This window comes from Carcharodon carcharias, chromosome 1, assembly GCF_017639515.1.
Source record: "Carcharodon carcharias isolate sCarCar2 chromosome 1, sCarCar2.pri, whole genome shotgun sequence".
Lineage (NCBI taxonomy): Eukaryota > Metazoa > Chordata > Chondrichthyes > Lamniformes > Lamnidae > Carcharodon > Carcharodon carcharias.
In genome coordinates this window covers 273,343,998-273,366,626 of record NC_054467.1, presented here as the reverse complement: position 1 = coordinate 273,366,626, position 22,629 = coordinate 273,343,998, and the positions used below count along the sequence as shown (strand labels likewise).

The 22,629-nt window shown below is 43.9% G+C and overlaps 1 protein-coding gene across 3 annotated transcripts in view; it reads right to left on the bottom strand.

Annotated features, from left to right (window-relative positions):
• Positions 1–22,629, bottom strand: part of LOC121281698 (rho-related BTB domain-containing protein 2-like) — a 443,351-nt gene that overhangs the window by 103,258 nt on the left and 317,464 nt on the right. For all 3 annotated transcript variants that reach the window (XM_041194627.1, XM_041194631.1, XM_041194629.1), the window contains exons 5-6: positions 17,099–18,093; positions 13,704–13,822 (exon numbers count right to left, since the gene is read on the bottom strand). In XM_041194627.1, the coding sequence (XP_041050561.1) occupies positions 13,704–13,822; positions 17,099–18,093 (1,114 nt within the window). The remainder of the gene's footprint in view (positions 1–13,703; positions 13,823–17,098; positions 18,094–22,629) is intronic.

Here is a 22,629-nt window from a genome sequence, read left to right as displayed (position 1 = left end):
TAAAATGTCCTTAGCCACGGGTGAGGTGCCGGAGGATTGGAGGGTAGCTCATGTTGTTCCGTTGTTTAAAAAAAGGTTCCAAAAGTAAACCAGGTAATTACAGGCCAGTGAGACTGACGTCAGTAGTAGGTAAATTATTGGAAGGTGTTCTGAGAGATCGGATATATAATTATTTGGACAGCCAAGGGCTGATTAAGGATAGTCAGCATGGCTTTGTGCGTGGTAGGTCTTGTTTAAACGAACCTTGTAGAGTTTTTCGAGGAGGTTACCAAGAAAGTAGATGAAGGAAAGGCTGTGGATGTTGTCTACATGGACTTTAGTAAGGCCTTTGACAAGGTCCCACATGGGAGGTTAGTTCAGAAGGTTCAGACACTTGGTATCCATGGAGAGGTTGTAAACTGGATTCGAAATTGGCTGTGTGGGAGAAGACAGAGAGTGGTAGTGGATGATTGCTTCTCAGACTGGAGGCCTGTGACTAGTGGTGTGCCTCAGGGATCTGTGCTGGGATCATTGTTGTTTGTTATCTATATCAATGATTTGGATGATAATGTGGTGAATTGGATCAGCAAGTTTGCTGATGACACTAAGATTGGAGGCGTTGTGGACAGCGAGGAAGGCTTTCAAAGTTTGGAGAGAGATCTGGACCAATTGGAAAAATGGTCCAGAAAATGGCAGATGGAATTTTATGAGGAAAAGTGTGAGGTGTTACATTTTGGAAGGTCAAACCAAGGTAGGACATACACAGTAAATGGTAGGGCACTGAGGAGTGCGGAGGAACAAAGGGATCTGGGAGTTCAGATACATAATTCCCTGAAAGTGGCATCACAGGTAGACAAGGTTGTAAAGAAAGCTTTTGGCATACTGGCCTTCATAAATCAAAGTATTGAGTATAGGAGTTGGGATGTTATGGTGAGGTTGCATAAGACATTGGTGAGGCCAACTTTGGAGTATTGTGTGCAGTTCTGGTCGCCTAACTACAGGAAGGATATCAGTAAGATTGAGAGAGTGCAGAGAAGATTTACTAGGATGTTGCCGGGTCTTAAGGAGTTGAATTACAGGGAAAGATTAAACAGGTTAGGACTTTATTCCTTGGAGTGTAGAAGAATGAGGGGAGATATGATAGATATTTATATAATTATGAGGGGTATAGACAGAGTTAATGCGAGTAGACTCTTTCCACTTAGATTAGGAGAAATAAACACGGGAGGACATGGCTTTAGGGTGAAAGGGGAAAGGTTTAGGGGGAACATTAGGGGAACTTCTTTATTCAGAGTGGTGAGAGGTGGAACGAGCTACCATCTGACGTGGTAAATGCGGGCTCGCTCTTAAGTTTTAAGAATAAATTAGATAGATACATGGATGGGAGAGGTCTGGAGGGTTATGGACTGGGTGCAGGTCAATGGGACTAGCGGAATAATATTTCGGCACAGACTAGAAGGACTGAATGGCCTGTTTTCTGTGCTGTAGTGTTCTATGGTTCTATGGAATGTGCAAAGAGACCTGGGTGTCCTTGTACACCAGTCGCTGAAGGTAAGCACGCAGGTACAGCAGGTGGTAAAGAAGGCAAATGGTACGTTGGCCTTCATAGTCAGAGGATTCAAGTCTTGCTGCAATTGTACAGGGCCTTGGTGAGACCACACCTGGAATATTGTGTGCAGTTTTGGTCTCCTTATCTGAGGAAGGATGTATTTGCTATACGGGGAATGCAGCCAAGGTTTACCCAACTGATTCCTGGGATGGCAGGACTAACATATGAGAAGAGACTGAGTTGATTAGGATTATAATCGCTGGAGTTCTGAAGAACGAGGGGGGAAATCATAGAAACCTATAAAATTCTAACAGGACTAGACAGGGTAGATGCAGGAAGGATGTTCCCAATGGTGGGGGAGTCCAGATCCAGGGGTCACAGTCTGAGGATATGGGGTAGACCATTTAGGACTGAGATGAGGAGAAATGTCTTCACCCAGAGAGTGGTGAGCCTGTGGAATACATTATCACAGAAAGTAGTTGAGACCAAAACATTGTATGTTTTCAAGAAGGAGTTAGATTTGGCTCTTACGCGAAAGGGATCAAAGGGTATGGGGAGAAAGCAGGAGCAGGCTATTGAGTTGGATGATCAGTCATAATCATAATGAATGGTGGAGCAGGTTCAAAGGGCCGAATGGCCTACTCCTGCTCCTAGTTTCTATGTTTCTATATATATCAGGAATAGCTGGTCCCAAGCACTGATCCCTGCAATACACCACTAATCACCGCCTGCTATTGGAAAAAGTTCTGTCATGAAGCTATTAACATATATAATATTTTGGAAAATATTATTCTTTTAAAATAGAAGCTTAGCATGCAGGTGCATCTTAATTGGATTAAAGCCAGCTAGTCTGGGTGCTTTGATATGTACTAGTTTTGATATGTAAGAGAGTTAGCGCGCATTTGCATTTTTTGAATAGAGCATTAAAGAAGTGGGGTCAAAACTGACACCTTTCTAGCAGCCACCAAGCAATATGTTTATATTTCTAATAACATTGGTGCTATAAAAGGGATTTTATTGTTAGAGAGGTTTAGTTCAGAGGTTGTTGATACAATGAGAACTAACATTCAAAGGGGGCAGTAGGTATAACTTTAGTAGTTTTCGGGTGTGCAGAGCAGAGGGAATGTAAGATCAAAAAGCAGCTGCAAGCCTCCAACTGGCTCCACAGTGAAATGAACCTCATTCTAAATTCGTAAGGTGAAAATGCTTCACTTGGTGTTTGGTTAAGTCAACCAAGTCAGAGGGAGTACAGCTGCAATAAGCTTCAAGGGAGTAAGGCAAGGCTGGATGGCCTCTACTTTAATGCCAGGAGTATTACAGGTAAAACAGATGAGTTAAGGGTGAGGATTGACACGTGGAATTGTGACATAGTAGCAATCACTGAGACGTGGTTAAGGGAAGGTCAGGATTGGCAGCTCAACATTCTGGGATATAGAATCTTCAGGCAAGACAGGGGAAGGGGTAAAAGAGGAAGAGGTGTTGCATTAGTAGTTAAGGAGTCCGTTACTGCAGTAAGGAGAGATAATATCTTGGAGGGGCATCGAGCGAAGCTTTGTGGGTAGACCTCAGGAATAAAAAAGGGGCAGCCACATTGTTAGGTGTTTATTATAGACCCCCAGATAGTCAGTGGAAAATTGAGGAGCAAATATGTGCACAATTTGTGGAGGTGTATAAAAACAATAACAATAGGTGATTTCAACTTTCCCAACATTAATTGGGATAGACGTAGTGTTAAGGGCTTGGATGGAGTGGATTTCTTGAAATGTGTACAGGAGAACTTTTTAGGTCACCATGTAGAGGCTCCAACAAGGGACGGCGCAGTGCTGGACCTAATTCTGGGGAATGAAGCCGGACAGATGGCTGAGGTGGTGGTGGGGGAGCATTTTAGTGATAGCGACCACAGCGTGGTACAGATTTAGTTTGCTATGGACAAAGAAATCGACAAGTTGCATAAAAATGTTTTGGGATTGGGGTAGAGTGGATTTTAGTAAAATAGGGCAGGATCTGGCCAAGGTAGACTGGGAACAGTTACTTGTGGGGAAATCTACACAGGAACAGTGGGGGTGTTCAAAAAGGAAATGGGGAGGGTACAGGCTCAACATGTTCCCTCTAGGGTGATAGGAAGGAGTAACAAGCCCAGAGAATCATGGATGACCAGAGATATTCAGGTTACGAGGAGAAGGAAAAGAGAGGCTTTTAGCAGGTACTAGGGAAGCAAATCAGCAGAGGCATTAGCGGAGTACAGACAGTGCAGGGTGGAGCTTAAGAAAGCAATTAGGAGAGCAAAGAGGGGATATGAGAAAGCTCTGGCTGGTAAAAGTAGGGAAAATCCCAAAATATTCTCTAAGTATATCAATAAGAAGAGGATAACCAGGGAAAGAGTAGGGCCCATAAGGGACCAAGGGGGCAATCTATGCGTGGAGCCAGAGGACATCACTAGAGTGTTGAATGAATACTTCACATCTGTCTTCACCCAACAAAATGAGGGTGAAAGTATCGAACTCGGGGAGAGAGACTGCGAGGTTCTTGAGCAAATTGATACAGGGAGTGACAAGATATTGGAAGTGTTGACAGGCTTTAAAGTGGACAAATCTCCAGGTCTGGATGATTTGTGTCCCAGACTGCTGTGGGAGGCAAGGGAGGAGATCGCAGGGGCTCTGACCCAAATTTTGAATGCCTCTCTGGCCATGGGGGAGGTGCCAGAGGACTGGAGAACAGCTAATGTGGTTCCGCTGTTTAAGAAGGGTTGTAGAGATAAGCCAGGGAACTACAGGCCAGTGAGTCTCATGTCAGTGGTAGGGAAACTATTGGAGAAAATTCTGAAGGAGAGAATCTATCTCCACTTGGAGAGGCAAGGTTTGATCAGGGATAGTCAGCATGGCTTTGTCAGAGGGAGGTCATGCCTAACAAATTTGATTGAATTTTTTGAGGAGATGACCAGGTGTGTAGATGAGGGTAGTGTAGTTGATGTAGTTTATATGGATTTCAGCAAAGCCTTTGACAAGGTCCCACATGGGAGACTTATAAAGAAGGCAAATGCACATGGGATACAGGGTCTTTTGATAAGGTGGATTCAAAATTGGCTTAGTTGTAGGAGACAGAGGCTGATGACAGAAGGATGCTTTAGTGACTGGAAGCCAGTGTCTAGTGGCGTACCACAGGGATCTGTGCTGCGTCCCCTATTATTCGTCATTTATATAAACAACATAGATGACTATGTGGGGGGTAGGATTAGTAAGTTTGCAGATGACACAAAGATTGGCCGGGTGGTTAACAATGAGGTTGAGTGTCTTGGGCTACAGGAAGATATAGATGGGATGGTCAAATGGGCAGATAAGTGGAAGATGGAATTTAAACCTGAAAAGTGTGAGGTGATACACTTTGGAAGGAGTAATTTGACAAGGAAGTATTCAATGAATGGCATGACATTAGGAAGTTCTGAGGAACAAAGGGACCTTGGTGTGTGTATCCATAGATCTCTGAAGGCAGAAGGGCATGTTAGTGGGGTGATGAAAAAGGCATATGGAACACTTGCTTTTATCAATCGAGGCATAGATTACAAAAGTAGGGAGATCATGTTCAAGTTGTATAGAACCTTAGTGAGGCCACAGCTGAAGTACTGTGTGCAGTTCTGATCATCACATTATAGGAAGGATGTGATTGCACTGGAGGGGGTGCAGAGGAGATTCACCAGGATGTTGCCTGGGATGAAACATTTAAGTTATGAAGAGAGATTGGATAGACTTGGGTTGTTTTTGTTGGAGCAGAGAAGCCTGAGGGGAGACCTGATCGAGGTGTACAAGATTATGAGGGGCATGGACAGGGTAAATAGAGAGCAGCTGTTCCCCTTAGTTGAAGGGTCAGTGACGAGGGGGCATAAGTTCAAGGTGAGGGGCAGGAGGTTTAGGGGGGATGTGAGGAAATACCTTTTTACCCAGAGGGTGGTGAGGGTCTGGAATGCACTGCCTGGGAGGGTGGTGGAGGCGGGTTGCCTCACATCCTTTAAAAAGTACCTAGATGAGCACTTGGCATGTCATGACATTCAAGGCTATGGGCCAAGTGCTGGTAAATGGGATTACGTAGGTAGGTCAGGTGTTTCTCATGTGTCAGTGCAGACTCGATGGGCCAAAGGGCCTCTTCTGCACTGTGATTCTATGGGTTGTTGTTGCCTCAATGGAGATTAGTTTGGGAATTTGTTAAAAGTTATGATAGTAGTAATTTGTAGCCATGTGTATATCTATTTTAACCTGTGTAAATTAATGAAATGTCCTCTTTAGTTCAGTATAAAACCTTAAGAATTGGTGCCTGAGTCCTGCATTTAGAGTCGCATCTCAAACATAACACTTAAAATATAGGTTGTGACAGTTGTTTAGAGTTTCCCTCTGGGATTTTTAAATAACTCCGCTTCACCAACTGCATCAGTCATAACAATTCCCACTCTCTCCTTCTCCTCTGTCAAATCAATTCTCAATCCATGCCAGTACATTACCCTTAATCCCATGGGCTTTAATTTTATCCATAGCCTCTTAAGTGGCACCTTATCAAAAGCCTTCTTGAAATCCAAATATACCACATCCACTGGTTCCCCCTTATCTATTCTACTAGTTATATCCTCAAAAATCTCCAGTAGATTAGTTCAGCATGATTTCCCTTTCATCATAAAATGCTGACACTGTCTGATCCCATTAATGCTTCCAAGTGTTCCATTACCACGTCTTTTATAATAGACTCAAGCATTTTCCCCACTACTGATGTTAGGCTAGCTGGTCTGTAAATTCTGTTTTTTCTCTCCCTCCTGTTTTAAACAGTGGGGTTACATTTGCCAACCTCCAATCTGTAAGAACTGCTCCAGAGTCTATAGAATTTTGGAAGATGACCACCATTGCATCCAATATTTCCAGAGCCACTTCCTTTAGTACTCTGGGGTGTAGGTTATCAGGCCCTGGGGATTTCTCAGCCTTTAACCCCATTAATTTCTCTAGCACATTTTTTTTAATTATACTGATTTTCTTCAATTCCTCCCTCTCACTAGACACTTGGTTCCATAACATTTCTGGGAAATTATTTGTGTCCTCTTTTGTGAAGACAAAAGCAAAATATGTGTTGAATTCTTCTGCCATTTCTTTGTTCCCCATTATAACTTCCCCCGTTTCTGACTGTAAGGGACCTACGTTTGTCTTCGCTAATCTTTTTCTCTTCACATATTTATGGAAGCTTTACAGTCAGTTTTTATGTTCGCTGTAAATTTACTCTCATGCTCCATTTTCCCCTTCTTGATCAATTTTTTTGTCCACTTTTGGTGAATTCTAAACTGCTCCCAATCCTCAGGTTTGCTGCTTTTTCTGGCAATTTTATATGTCTCAGTCCCCTCCCTTGCACATTCACCAGGACATCACCCACCCACTGAACCCTTCCCTGCTCTGGACACCATTTCCCCCAGACCCCATCTCCCTCCCCACTTAGTCCCTCTCCCTTCCTGAATCCTTGACACTCCACCTGCAACCCCCCCCCCCCCACCCCAGTAGATACATTAACCAATGAGAAGCCATGACTCTGTGCCCTACACTCAGTAGATTCATTAACCAATGAGAATCATTGACACTGTGCCCCAACCCTCAGTAGATGAATTCATCAATGAGAAGCCTTGACACTGTGCCCCACATCTCATGGCTGCATTAACCAGTGAGAAGCCTTGACACAGTGCCCAAACCAATGTAGCTGCATTAACCAATGATAATCCTTCACACTGCCTCACCCTCAGTAGATGCATTAACCAATGAGAAGCCTTGACACAGTACCCAACCCCATGCAGCTGCATTAACCAATGATAATCCTTCACACTGCCCCTCAGTAGATGCATTAGCCAACAAGAGTCCTTCAAACTGCCTTACCCTTAGAAGATACATTAACCAATGAGAAGCCTTCTCACTGCCCTATCCTCAATAGATGCATTAACCAATGAGAAACGTTGACACTGTACCCATCGCCCAGTAGATACATTAACTAATGAGAATCGTTGACACTGTACCCAATGCCCAGTAGATGTATTAACCAATAGGAAGCTATGATGCTGTGCCAAATCCCTCAGTAGATGCATTAAACAATAAGAAACTTTGGCACTGCCCCATCCTCAGTCGATCATTAACCAGTGAGAAGCCGTAACACACTGCCCCACCCACAGTAGATGCATTAATCGACGAGAAGCCTTGACACTGTGCCCCACCCTCAGTTTATGCATTAAGCAAAGAGAATCCTACACTGCTCCACCTTCAGCAGATGCATTAACCAATGAGAAGCATTGGCATTGCGCCCCCCCCCCAAGTAGATGCATTAGCCAATGAGAAGCCTTGACACTGCGTCCAACCATCAGTAGATCATTAACCAATGAGAAAACGTGGCACACTGCCCCATCCTCAGTAGATGTATTAACCAATAAGAAGCTTTGACACTGCCCTATGCTCAATAGATGCATTAGCCAATGAGAAGCCTTAACACTGTGCCAACCATCTGTTTTGGTTAATGCATCCACTCAGGGTGGGGCAGTGTCAAGTCCTCTCATTGGTTAATACATCTACAGATGGTTGGGCACAGGGTCAAAGCTTTTCATTGGTTAATGCATCTACATGAGAAGCCTTCACACTGTGCCCCCCCAGCCACCCCTCAGTAGATGCATTAACCAATGGGAAGCCTTCACACTGTGCCCCCACCCCTCCGTAGATGCATTAACCAATGAAAAACCTTCATACTGTGCCTCCACCCTCAATAGATGCATTAACCAATGAGAAGACTTGACACTGCCCCATCCTGAGTGGATGCATTAACCAATGAGAAACCCTCACACTGTGCCCCCATCCACAGTAGATGCATTAACCAATGAGAAGGCTTGACACTTTGCTCCAACCCCAGTAGATGCATTAACCAATGAGAAGACAGTAGTTCAGCTGTAGGGCACAATATAAACCAGGAAATACTGGGAGCTTGTAAGAAAGGCACGGCAATAATCATGGGTGAATTTAATTTGCATATAGGTAGACTAATAAAAGTGGCAAGGGTAGCCTCGAGGGAGAGTTCATAGAGTGTATTAGAGATTGTTTCCTGGAGCAATATGTTGTGGAATCAACCAGGGAGCAGACTATTCTTGATTTGGTTTTGTGTAATGAGATGGGATTAATTAATGATCTCATAGTAAAGGATCCTATAGGGAAGAGTGATCATATCATGCTAGAATTTCAAGTTCCGTTTGAGAGCGAGAAACTTGAGTCCCACACTAGTGTTCTGGAGTTAGAGATAACTACATAGGTATGAGGGCAGATTTGACCCTAGTGGACTGGGCAGGAAGACTACAAGGTAGGACAGTTGATGAACAGTGGCAGATATTTAAGGAGATATTCCAATTCCTCCCAAGTAAAATATATCCCAATGAGGAAGAAAGATGGTAAGAGGGGAAAAAAAGCATCCATGGCTAAGCAAGGAAGTTAAAGATAACATAAAGGCAAAAACTAAGGCATACCAAATTGCAAAGGTCAGTGGCAGGCTGGAAGATTGGGAAACTTTTAAAGATCAACAAAGGGTTACTAAAAAAAATAACAAAAAGAGCAAAGGTAAATTATAAAAGAAAACTAGTACAAAATGTAAAAACTGATAGCAAAAGCTTCTACAAGTATATAAAAGGAAAGAGAGTAGGTAAAGTGAATGGTGGCCCTTTGGAGGATGAGACTGGGGAGTTAATAGTTGGGAACGCAGAAATGGCAGTGACGATTAATCAATATTTTGCCTCAGTTCTCACGGTGGAGGACATTAGTACCACCACAATAGTAACAGATAGTGCAGAGGGTATAGAGAAGGAGGAACTTAGAACAATCACCATCACTAGAGAAAAGGTACTGAGCAAACTATTGGGATTAAAGGGGGACAAGTCCCCAGGACCTGATGGCCCACATCCCAGGGTCTTAAAGGAAGTGACAGCGGAGATAGTGGATGCATTGGCTATAATATTCCAAAATTTCCTGGATTCTGGAAAGGTTCCAGTGGATTAGAAAAATGCTAATATAACGCCCTTATTCAAAAAGGGGGAGGCAGAAAGTAGGAAACTATAGACCAGTTAGTTTAACGTCTGTCATTGGGAAATTGTTGGAATCCATTATTAAGGAAGTAGTAATGGGGCATTTGGAAAGTCAAAATGCAATTCATCAGAGTCAGCATGGTTTTATGAAGAGTAAATCGTGTTTGACTAATTTGCTAGAGTTCTTTGAAGATGTGACAAGCAAAGTGGATAATGGGGATCCTGTAGATGTAGTATATCTGGACTTCCAGAAGGCCTTTGATAAGGTGCCACACAAAAAGTTAATACACAAGACGGAATCACACAGAGTTAGGGGTAATATATTAGCTTGGATAGAGGATTGGCTAACCAATAGAAAGCAGAGAGTCTGGATAAATGGGTCTTTTTCTGGATGGCAAGCTGTAACTAGTGGGGTGCAACAGGGTTCGGTCCTTGGGCCCCAACTATTTACAATCTATATGAATGACTTGGATTCAGGGATAGAAGATACTATAACTAAATTTGCAGATGACACCAAAATAGGTGGGAAAGTAAGTTGCAATGAAGAAATAAATTTACAAATGGATATGGACAGGTTAGGTGAATGGGACAAAATTTAGCAGATGGAGTTTAACGTGGATAAGTGTGAGGTTATCCATTTTGGTCGGAAGAATAAAAAGACGACTTATTATTTAAATGGAGAGAAACTTCAGAATGCTTCAGTGCAGAGAAATCTGGGTGTCCTCGTGCATGAATCGCTGAAAGCTAGTATGCAGGTGCAGCAGGTAATAAGGAAGGCAAATGGAATTTTGGCATCTGTTGCTAAAGGAATAGAGTATAAAAATAGGTCAGTGTTGTTGCAACTGTACAAGGCATTGGTGAGTCCTCACCTGGAGTACCGTGCACGGTTTTGGTCCCCTTACTTGAGGAAGGATGTAGTTGCACTGGAGGCGGTTCAGAGGAGATTCACTCAATTGATTCCAGAGATGCGGGGTTTGTCTTATGAGGAGAGATTGAGCAATTTAGGCCTATACTCGCTAAGTTTAGAAGGATGAGAGGAGATCTAATTGAGGTGTATAAGATGCTAAAGGGGATAGACAAAGTAGACGTGGGGCAGATGTTTCCCCTTGTGGGGTATTCTAGAATGAGAGGCCGTAGTTTTAGGCTAAGGGGTGGTAGATTTAAATCAGAGATGAAGAGGAATTACTTTTCTCAAAGGGTCGTGAATCTGTGGAATTCACTACCTCAGAGTGCAGTGGATGCTGGGACGCTGAATAAATTTAAGGAGGAAATAGACAGATTTTTAATTAGTAACGGGTTGAAAGGTTATGGGGAGAGGGCGGGAAATTGGAATTGAGGCCGAAATGAGATCAGCCATGATCGTATTGAATGGTGGGGCAGGCTCGAGGGGCTGAATTGCTTACTCCTGCTGCTAGTTTTTATGTTCTTATGTAAGACTTGACACTGTACCCAAACCCCAGCGGATGCATGAACCAATGAGAAGCTTTGACACTGTGATCCACACTTAATGGATGCATTAACCAATCAGAAGGCTTGACACTGCCCCACCTACAGTAGATTTACTAACCAATGAAAAGTTTTGACACTGCCCCACCCTCAGTAGCTGCACTGACCAATGAGAATCGTTGACACTGTGCCTAAAGCCAGTGGATGCATTAACCAATAAGAATCCTTGGCACTGCCCAACTGCCAGTGGATGTATTAACCAATGAGAATCCTTGGCACTGCCCAACTGCCAGTGGATGTATTAACCAATGAGAAGCCTTGACACTGCCCCAACTCTCAGTCGATGCATTAACCAATGAGAGGTCTTGACACTGTGCCCCACCCTCAGCAGATGCATTAACCAATGAGAACCCTTGGCACTGCACAACCCCCCGCGCCCCCCCCCCCACCCCAGGAGATCATTAAGCAATGCGAAGCCATGACACATCACCTCGCCCACAGTAGATACATTAACTAATGAGAAGCCTTGACACTGTGCCCAACCCCCTGTAAACGCATTAATTCAACGAGAAGTCTTGACACTGCCCCACCCTCAGTAGGTGCATAAACCAATAAGAAGCCTTGACATCTTGCCCACCGCACCACCCCCCATTAGATGCGTTAACCAGTGAGGAGTCTTGACACTCTGCTCCACCCTCCCAGTAGATGCATTGAACAATGAGAAGACTTGACTCTGTGCTCCACACGCAATAGATACATTAACCAATGAGAAGCACTGAATGAATACTTCATGTCCATCTTCACCCAAGAGAATGAGGATGAAGGTATTGAACTTGGGGAGATAGACTGTGAGGCTCTCGAGCAAATTGCTATAGGGAGTGACAAGGTATTGGAGGTGTCAGCAGGCCTAAAGGTGGACAAATCTCCAGGTCCGGATGATCTGTGTCCCAAATTGATAAGGGAGGCAAGGGAGGAGATCGCAGTGGCTCTGACCCAAATTTTTAATTCTTCTCTGGCCATGGGGGAGGTGCCAGAGGACTGGAGAACAGCTAATGTGGTTCCTCTATTTAAGGAAGGGTTGTAGAGATAAGCCAGGGAACTACAGGCCAGTGATCTCATGTCAGTGGTAGGGAAACTATTGGAGAAATTTCTGAAGGAGAGAATCTATCTCCACTTGGAGAGGCAAGGTTTGATCAGGGATAGTCAGCATGGCTTTGTCAGAGGGAGGTCATGCCTAACAAATTTGATTGAATTTTTTGAGGAGGTGACCGGGTGTGTAGATGAGGGTAGTGTAGTTGATGTAGTTTATATGGATTTCAGCAAAGCCTTGGACAAGTTCCCACATGGGAGACTTATAAAGAAGGCAAATGCACATGGGATGCAGGGTAATTTGATAAGGTGGATTCAAAATTGGCTTAGTTGTAGGAGACAGAGGGTGATAACAGAAGGATGCTTTAGTGACTGGAAGCCAGTGTCCAGTGGCGTACCACAGGGATCTGTGCTGGGTCCCCTATTATTCGTCATTTATATAAACGACATAGATGACTGTGTGGGGGGTAGGATTAGTAAGTGCAGATGACACAAAAATTGGCCGGGTGGTTAACAGTGAGGTTGAGTGTCTTAGGCTACAGGAAGATATAGACGGGATGGTCAAATGGGCAGATAAATGGCAGATGGAATTTAACCATGAAAAGTGAAGTGGTACACTTTGGAAGGAGTAATTTGACAAGGAAGTATTCAATGAATGGCATGACACTGGGAAGTTCTGAGGAACAAAGGGACCTTGGCGTGTGTGTCCATAGATCTCTGAAAGCAGAGGGGCATGTTACTGGGGTGGTGAAAAAGGCATATGGGACACTTGCCTTTATCAATCGAGGCATAGATTACAAAAGTAGGGAGGTCATGTTGGAGTTGTATAGAACCTTGGTGAGGCCACAGCTGGAGTACTGTGTGCAGTTCTGGTCACCACATTATAGGAAGGATGTGATTGCACTGGAGGGGGTGCAGAGGAGATTCACCAGGATGTTTCCTGGGATGAAACATCTAAGTTATGAAGAGAGGTTGGATAGACTTGGGTTATTTTCGATGGAGCAGAGGAGACTGAGTGGCAACCTGATCGAGGTGTACAAGATTATGAGGGGCATGGACAGGGTGGATCGGGAGCAGCTGTTCCCCTTAGTTGAAGGGTCAGTCAGGAGGGGGCATAAGTTCAAGGTGAGGGGCAGGAGGTTTAGGGGGGATGTGAGGAAAAACTTTTTTACCCAGAGGATGGTGAGGGTCTGGAATACGCTGCCTGGGAGGGTGGTGGAGACGGGTTGCCTCACATCCTTTAAAAAATACCTGGATGAGCACTTGGCACATCATAACATTCAAGGCTATGGGCCGAGTGCTGGTAAATGGGATTCGGTCGGTAGGTCAGGTGTTTCCCACGTGTCGTTGCAGACTTGATGGGCCGAAGGGCCTCTTCTGCACTGTGTGATTCTGTGTGACACTGTTCAACCCTCAGTAGGTGCATTAACCAATGAGAAACCTTGACACCTTGCCCAGCCCTATTAGATGCATTAACCAATGAGAAGTCTTGATTCTGTGTCCCAAACCCCGCCCATCCCCCCAGTAGATGCATTAACCAATGAGAAGTCACATCCTCCTCCCATGTGATGGTGTTACCTTGTCCATGTAACTTTCCATGAAGGACCCACGGAACATTGCAGCCATCCAATCACAGCTTGCGATCAGCAATGGTTTGTGGGCAGCAATACTTTCACTGTCCAGCTCGAAGACGACATCTGTAAAACCAGCAAAGCAAATCTCACCATTACCTGGCCACAGTGCGTATGGCTCAGCTCATACTGCCTGTCACTGACCACTGGCCAGTAGGCCGGCTGCAACTTTCTGAATACGAAATGTAGGCCAGTCAGCCCCCTGTTCCTGTGCTAGCCACTCCCCTGCTCTCACAGCACAGTTCAGTCAGAAGTGGGGATGTTCAATGATGATTGCACAATGTACAGCACCATTCGTGACTCCTCAGATTCTGAAGCAGTCCATGTCCAAATGCAGCGAGACCTGACAATATCCAGGCTTGGGCTGACAAGTGACAAGTAACATTTGCGCCACATAAGTGTCAGGCAATGACCATCTCCAACAAGAGAGAATCTAACCATCACCCCTTGATGTTCAATGGCATTACCATCACTGAATCCCCCACTATCAACATCCTGGGGGTTACCATTAACCAGAAACTGAACTGGACTAGCCACATAAATACTGTGGCAGGTCAGAGGCTCAGAATAGTGCAACGAGTAATTCACTTCCTGACTCCCCAAAGCCTGTCCACCATCTACAAGGCACAAGTCAGAATGTGATGGAATACTCCCCACTTGCCTGGATGAGTGCAGCTCCCACAGCACTCAAGAAACTTCACACTGTCCAGGATAAAGCAGCTGTTTGATTGGCACCACATCCACAAACATTCACTCCCTCCACTACCGATGCATAGTAGCAGCAGTGTGTACCATCTACAAGATGCACTGCAGGAATTCACCAAGGCTCCTTCGACAGCACCTTCCAAACCCACGACCACTGCCATCTAGAAGGACAAGGGCAGCAGATAGATGGGAACACCACCACCTGGAAGTTCCCCTCCAATCACTCACCATCCTGACTTGGAAATATATCGCCGTTCCTTCACTGTCGCTGGGTCAAAATCCTGGAACTCCCTCCCTAACAGCACTGTGGGTGTACCTACACCACATGGACTGCAGCGGCTCAAGAAGGCAGCTCACCCCCACCTTCTCAAGGGGCAATTAGGGATGGGTAATAAATGCTGACCCAGCCAGTGAAGGCCACATCCCATGAATGAATAAAAAAATCACATGGGTGAGAGGAAAAAAAGCTTAAGTTTAAACCTGCAGTTTTGCTTTTGGTTTTGTTGGGGAACAAGCTGAGGAAGGAAAGCCACCCTAGTTGACTCCCTCTCTCTACCTTGCCTATAATTGTGTGTGGCTAACAACCTGCAGCCAGTGAACACTCATCTGAGAGTAACTGGTCTGCATTTGGACCTGAAAAGCTGGGACCAGTTGGTGAGAACTTCCAGATGTCCACCGGGACCAGTCTTCACACGATGGAACTCCAGGTCGACAGCGTCGAGACCCTGTGGACTTTATTCTTTATTTTATAAGACCCATCCTCCAAAGGCCATCTGTGCAGAGACTCTGTTTGTCTGTGTGTGTGTGTATGTGTGTGTGAAACAGGGGGTTTAAGAATAACAAGACTGAGTCTCACAAAGGACTGTTAGTCTGTGGAATTCTCCTCCCCAGAGAACAGCTGGTTTGGGTCACTGAATTTATTCAAGGTGGAGTTAGACAGATTTTTGGTAAACAAGAGAGTCAAGGGTTATGGGGAGCAGACAGGAAAGTGGAGCTGAGACCAACACCATGATCTTATTGAATGGTGGAACAGGCTCGAGGGGCCAAATGGCCTACTCCTGCTCCTATGTTCTATGTTCCTCTGTTAAAATAGTAAGGAAGCATTTCTAGATTTGATCAATGCTAACCCCCAGGATACTGATAGTGGGGGATTCGGTGATGGTGATGCCATTGAACATCAAGGGGAGATGGTTAGATTCTCTCTCTTGTTGGAAATGTGTCAAGAAGATATAATAATTCTTATAATGTTATTGGAATGTATTGTAAAGTTAGAGTAAAAGTGGGGTCTGTGCCTATGTGTGTGTCTGTGTGTGTGTATGATTTAATTGGATTAAAGGCAGCTGGTGTGAAGGCTTTGATGTGGTAGAAGATGAACAAGATTTGAAATATTAAGTAGGGAAACATAGGTATAAAGGGAACATTTACATTTTTAAATAAACCAGGCTAAATTGTTTTCAAAGGAGGGGTGAAATGTGTCACCTGGACAGGTGAAGTTCAGAAACAGTGTGTTTATTTTTCCCAAAGATTACCCGTAAAATTAGTACAATGAGAGATTTTTATTATCAGAGAGGTAAAGTCCAAAGACATAGAAAACAATGGGAATTTGCATTCAAAGGGGAAAATATGTATAAAGGAGCGAAGGCTGTATGTAAGGGTAGGCATTTTAGGATCTAAAACAAGTGTGAAAACAGCCTCAAGCTGCTGTCTACAAAGAACTGAAGTTAAGAAAACTCACTTTGAATTGGATTATGTGTCACCTTGCCAGGGTCTTTTAAAATCTATGTGTCTTACTGTTGACTTAACAAGAGTGTAACTAGGAGTTAGATTAATTAGGGGATTTAGAAGTTATCATAGTAGTAATTTGTAGATCTATGTATGTATTTAAAATCATTTCTTCTATTAATAAATGTTGAATCTAGTTTTGTAAAAAACTATAAGACTTGGTGGTCTTATTACTACTGAATTCCAGGAATGCATCTTGAAATATACAATTTGCAATGGCAGTTTTTTCAAGTTTCCCTTTGGGATTTGAGCAGCTCAGCATTTACCATCGGCTGGGCTGTAACAATGGTCATTGCCTGGCACTTGTGTGGTGCCAACCAGGTCAAATACGATAAGTTGAGAGGGGAGATGAAGAGAAAACTAAGATTGCTAAAGAAAGAATATGAGAATCAAATGGCTGTGAACGCATGAGGGTACCCAAAAATCTTCTGCTTGCATGTAAATAGTTAGCGGGTAGTAAGAGGTGAGGTGGGCCCTGTTAGGTACAAAGCTTAGAGGCACAGAGCAGAGCTGAATGAGTATTTCTGTGTCAGTGTTTAGTAAGGAAAATGTTGCTGACAAAGGATCAGTAGAAATGGAGATGATAGAGGTAATGGATGATGTAAACATTGATAGGCAGTAGGTACTGGGAAGGCAGGGCTATTGTTAGGGTAGATAAGTCACGTGGATTTTAATTTGGTTAACAAGTATCCGATTACTCTCATGTTCTGCCTCACACATTGTCCTGACATAATGAGTTGTTGTCTATACTTTCATTCAACTTCAGAGTTGTCCCTGGCATGTATACTTCAGCCCCATCTGTGGTAGCAGAGAGCATTTATATATCACAACCACTTCTCATGGTTCCAGCATTACCTGAAAAAGTCCCCTTTAAGAGGAACTCTTTGATCCTTTTGGCACGTCGCACATGGAAGGCTTTAGTGATCTCCTGGTTCATAAAACTCTCCTTATTCAGCACATTAGCAACCATCATCCTCAAGTCAAATACTTCAAGGACCTCAGCAATGGCAGCAACTTGTGTCAGATCCACGTGACCCTCACTCATACAGCCTGTGTAGAGATATTCTAGCACTGCCTGGAACGGCTCCTTCTGGATCAGGCTATCCATAGTAACTACAGTCATGTATCGCTCCTTTCCACTCACTGGATCCTCCACATAGTCCAAATGCATAGTTTGAAAGCCCCTTCCCCACTTGCTCAGCGGTTTACCATGCCTTAAAGCCACCCGCATCATTCCTTCATGATCTAGCAGGCTCAGCATGTCTTCCCTCTTTGAATTTCTCTGTGGTATCTGTGCAACCTTTTGGATATTACAGTCTCCGCACTGCTTCTCTGCTTCGAGGCTCTTGGTCCTCACCTTCTGCCCTTCTCCACTTGTTCCCTCTCCTCTACAATCTTCCTCTTTTTCTCCATCGATCCAAGATTCTTGTATTAAGTCAATAGTGAACAGGTCATAGAACCTGGAACAGGAAGTGGCGAGGTACACCCTGTGAGCAAAGATTTGGTGCCCATCATGAAGAATGAAGATGACATCAGGACAAAGAGGAGTTGAAAAGAGAGTGGCTGGTGATTCTCCACCCATTGAGAGGCAATCTGGAACAGTTATGATGACTGGGGGAGGCTTTGGAGGGAGAAAGGGGGCCTGAAGCAGAGGTCTTTGTACATTCTTAAGATGCGACTTCCAGAACTGCAAGTGGCGTCTTGCAATGAGTGCTGCCCGGATTGAATTGTCAAAGACATCCTTGATCCCAAACTGTGCAACAATGCTGGTCTCGTAGTAAGGAATGCCCAGCTCCTTGGCAATCTCATGGCCATTCTCCGGTGGTAGAATGTCTGTGGGTTTGATGGGTCTAGAGAAATAAATCAGCATTTAATCCCGACAGCAATGAAACATTAATCTGGCCAGCTAGGTAAACACTGGACAGACACTACAAGCATGTTACATAGCCATCCAGTACACCTATTCAGTACACACCCAGCCAAACAGGGCCCTCCCGTTTAACACAAGAGATGAGGAGGAATGGTTCTCCTGGTCATTGGCCATCTCCTTATTTCCCATTATTAATTCCCCAGACATACTTTCTATAGGGCCAACACTCGCTTTAACTCTTTTTTAAATATCCAAAGAAACTCTTACTGTCTTTATATTGCTCGCTTTATATATTTCTCTTATACTCTAATTTCTCCCTCCTCATGAATCTTTTAGTCATCCTTTGCTGTGTCTTGAAAATATAATCATTTTCACAAAATTATTGTCCTTTATGTAAAAGCTAGGTTAATAGTGGGGTTTGGATTAGTTTCTCAGTGTGGATGTGTGTGTGGGGAAATTAATTGAATTAGAGGCAGCTGGTCTGGAGCTTCAGAGTGATCAAATAGGAAGCTAGGTTTGAAATATTAAATATGTAAACATGGCTAAAGTTTTAGAATGTGAGATGTGAAGAACATTTGCATTTTTAGATAAACCAGAAGAGTTTGATTTTTGAAGAGATGATGGGATGTTACACCTAGCCATAAGAAGCTAAGTCAAATAGTGTGTTTATTTTTCCCAAAGATTACTGATAATATGAGCACTATGGAAGCTTTATATTATGAAAAAAGTAAAGTTGCTAATACATATTGGAACAATGGGATTTACATTAAAAAGGGGGAAACATGTATAAAGGAGATGAGGTTATTTGTAAAGGAGAAGGGATTCTAAGATCTAACACAAGCGTGAAAAACCTCTACCGAGGCAAAGAAAGCTCACGTTGAATATCACTGTCCAGGGTATTGTGTTGCTTTGACTGAGTCGGTTGTTTTATTGTTGCCTTAATGCAGATCTAACTGGGAGCTAGAATAATTAGGAGATTTAGGAGTTATTATATCAGTGTTTTATAGACATATGTATGTGCTCTCAGAATAAAAATGAAGGTGCTGAGGGTAAAAGTGACATTCGAAAACTGGGGTGTTTTCATTGTAATAAAGTTGGACACACAAAGTCAGTGTGCTGGAAATTGCAGAGAAAATCTATTGGAATTATAGGGGGCCAAAAAAGTTCCTGAAATAAAAGTACTGAGGGTTTTGAGGTTCAGGCACAGGAAAAACCAGTGGTTTGTGTACAGGTAAAACAGGAAGAATCAGTGATGGGTAAAAATGTGGGAATGTGGTTCCAATTTACCAATTCTGAGGAGCAGGTTGCAGAGGTGTTTAAAGATTTTGTATGTGAAAGGGAAGCCTTTCCATGTGTACAGGGTGGAGTAGGTAAAGATGTTAAAACTTTAAGAGAAACAGCGGCTAGTCAATAAGTGGGGTTCATGGAGATGCTAAACCTATTCCCTTGTGGAAGGTAAATGTAAAGAGTAAATGGAAAACTGGTGAAGTGATTGTTGGGGTAGTGGAAAAATTGCCCATTGCAGCGGTTCAATTTATTTTAGGTAATAATATAGCTGGGTCACAGATATGGGTGATGCCTATGGTGGCTGAGCAGCCTGGAGAGATGTCTTCAACAGAAGTGTTGCAGAGAGACAATCCTGGATTGTTTTCAGATTGTGTGATAATGAGATCACAGGCACACAAGTTGAAACAGGAAGGACTGGAATGACAGGCAGTTCAAAGGCAGTGAGAAGGTGTTGAAATCCAATTAGCTGACACTGTTTTTGACAAGATTGTTCAGGAAGAAAGATTGGGGAATAATGCAGCTGAAGTGTTCAGCTCAAGGCAGCTGGTAGAGTTACAGAAAAAGGATATGCAAATAAGACAATTATATCAAACAGCTCTGACGAAGAGTCATACAGACTCGAAACATTAACTCTTTTTTTTCTCACCACAGATGCTGTCAGAGCTGCTGAGTTTTTCCAGCATTTTCCGTTTTTGTTTCAGATTTTCAGCATCCACAATATTTTGCTTTTACATCAGATAGCTTACTCAGAAACAGAAACAGGATGTACTCCAGAATGTTATTACCTTAAGGGTAATGTTTTAATGAGAAAACTGAGGCCGTATCATGTTTCAGCAAATGAAAGCTGGAGGGAGGTACATCAGGCTGTAATACCATTTGGATATAAAAATGAGATTCTGATGATAGCTCATGGAACTCCAGTGGGGGATCATTTAGGAATTAGAAGGACATAGGAGAAAATACTGCTGCAGAGCATTCTAAAGGGGGAGGCTGAACAGCCAGTGGTCACGTTGCATGTTAGTGCACCACGATTCCAGGCAGTACATTCGAGACCTGAACCACTCGGTGTGTGAAAAAGTTTTTTCTCACATCACGTTTACTTCTTTTCCAAATCACTTTAAATCTGTGCCTCTCATTCTTGATCCTTTTACGAGCAGGAACAGCTTCTCCCTATCTACTCTGTCCAGCCCCTTTATGATTTTGAACATCTCTATCAAATCTCCTCTCAGCCTTCACTCCAAGGAGAACAGTTCCAACCTCTCCAATCTATCCTCGTACTGAAGTTTCTCATTCCTGGAACCATTCTTGTAAACCTCTTCTGCACTCTTTCGAGTGTGTTCACATCCTTCCTTTAATATGGTGCCCACGATATACATACACAATACTCCAGCTGAGGCCCAGCAAGCGTCTTATATAAATTCAGCATAACCTCCCTGCTCTTGTACTCTATGCCCCTATTAATAAAGCTCAGGATACTATATGATTTATTAACTTCTCTCTCCACCTATCCTGCCACCTTCAATGATCCAAGGACATATGCACATATCTTTCTGCTCCTGCGCCCCCTTCAAAATTCCACATCTTATTTTACATTGTCTGTCCATGTCCTTCCTACCAAAATGCATCACCTCACACTTCTGCACATTGAACTTCATCTGCCACCTATCTGCTCACTCCACCAACTTATCTATGTCCTCTTGAAGTTCCACTCCATCCTCCTTACTGTTCCCAACACTCCCAAGCTTCATGTCATTTACAAACTTTGAAATTGTCCCCTGCACACCAAGATCTAGATCATTAATATATATCAGGAAAAGCAAGGGTCCCAATACTGACCCCTGGGGAACTCCACTAAAAATCTTCCCCCGGTCTCAAAAAATATCCATTGACCATTACACTCTGCTTCCTATTTTTCAGCCAATTTTGTATCCACGTTACTACTGTCACTTTTATTCCATAAGCAATAACTTTTCTCACAAGTCGGATGTGTGGCACTTTTTAAAAAATTCATTCAAGGGATATGGGCTTCGCTGGTTGGGCCAGCATTTATTGCCCATCCCTAGTTGCCCTTGAGAAGGTGGTGGTGAGCTGCCTTCTTGAACCGCTGCAGTCCATGTGGTGTAGGTACATCACAGGTACATCACAGGTGCTGTTAGGGAGGGAGCTCCAGGATTTTGACCCAGCGACAGTGAAGGAATGGCGATATATTTCCAAGTCAGGATGGTGAGTGACTTGGAGGGGAACTTCCAGGTGGTAGTGTTCCCATCTATCTGCTGCCCTTGTCCTTCTAGGTGGTAGTGGTAATGAGTTTGGAAGGTGCTGTCTAAGGAGCCTTGGTGAATTCCTGCAGTGCATCTTCTAGATGGTACACACTGCTGCTACTGTGCATCGGTGATGGAGGGAGTGAATGTTTGTGGGTGTGGTGCCAATCAAACAGCTGCTTTGTCCTGGGCAGTGTCGAGCTTCTTGAGTGTTGTGGGAGCTGCACTCATCCAGGCAAGTGGGGAGTTTTCCATCACACTCCTGATTTGTGCCTTGTAGATGGTGGACAGGCTTTGGGGAGTCAGGAGGTGAGATACTCATCGCAAGATTCCGAGCCTCTGACCTGATTTTGTAGCCACATATTTATATGGCTGGTCCAGTTCAGTTTCTGGTCAATGGTAACCCCCAGGATGTTGATAGTGGGGGATTCAGTGATGGTAATGCCATTAAACATCAAGGGGCGATGGGTGGATTCTCTCTTGTTGGAGATGGTCATTGCCTGACACTTGTGGTGTGTGAATGTTACTTGCCACTTGTCAGCCCAAGCCTGGATATTGTCCAGATCTTGCTGCATTTGGACATGGACTGCTTCAGTATCTGAGGAGTCGTGAATGGTGCTGAATGTTGTGCAATCATCAGCGAACATCCCCACTTCTGACCTTATGATGGAAGGAAAGTCATTGATGAAGCAGCTGAAGATGGTTGGGCCGAGGACACTGCCCTGAGGAAATCCTGCAGTGATGTCCTGGAGCTGAAATGACTGACCTCCAACAACCACAACCATCTTCCTTTGTGCTGGGTACGACTCCAACCAGCCGAGAGTTTTCCCCCTGATTCCCATTGACTCCAGATTTGCTAGGGCTCCTTGATGCCACACTCGGTCAAATGCTGCCTTGATGTCAAGGGTAGTCACTCTCACCTCACCTGTGGAGTTCAGCTCTTTTGTCCATGTTTGAGCCAAGGCTGT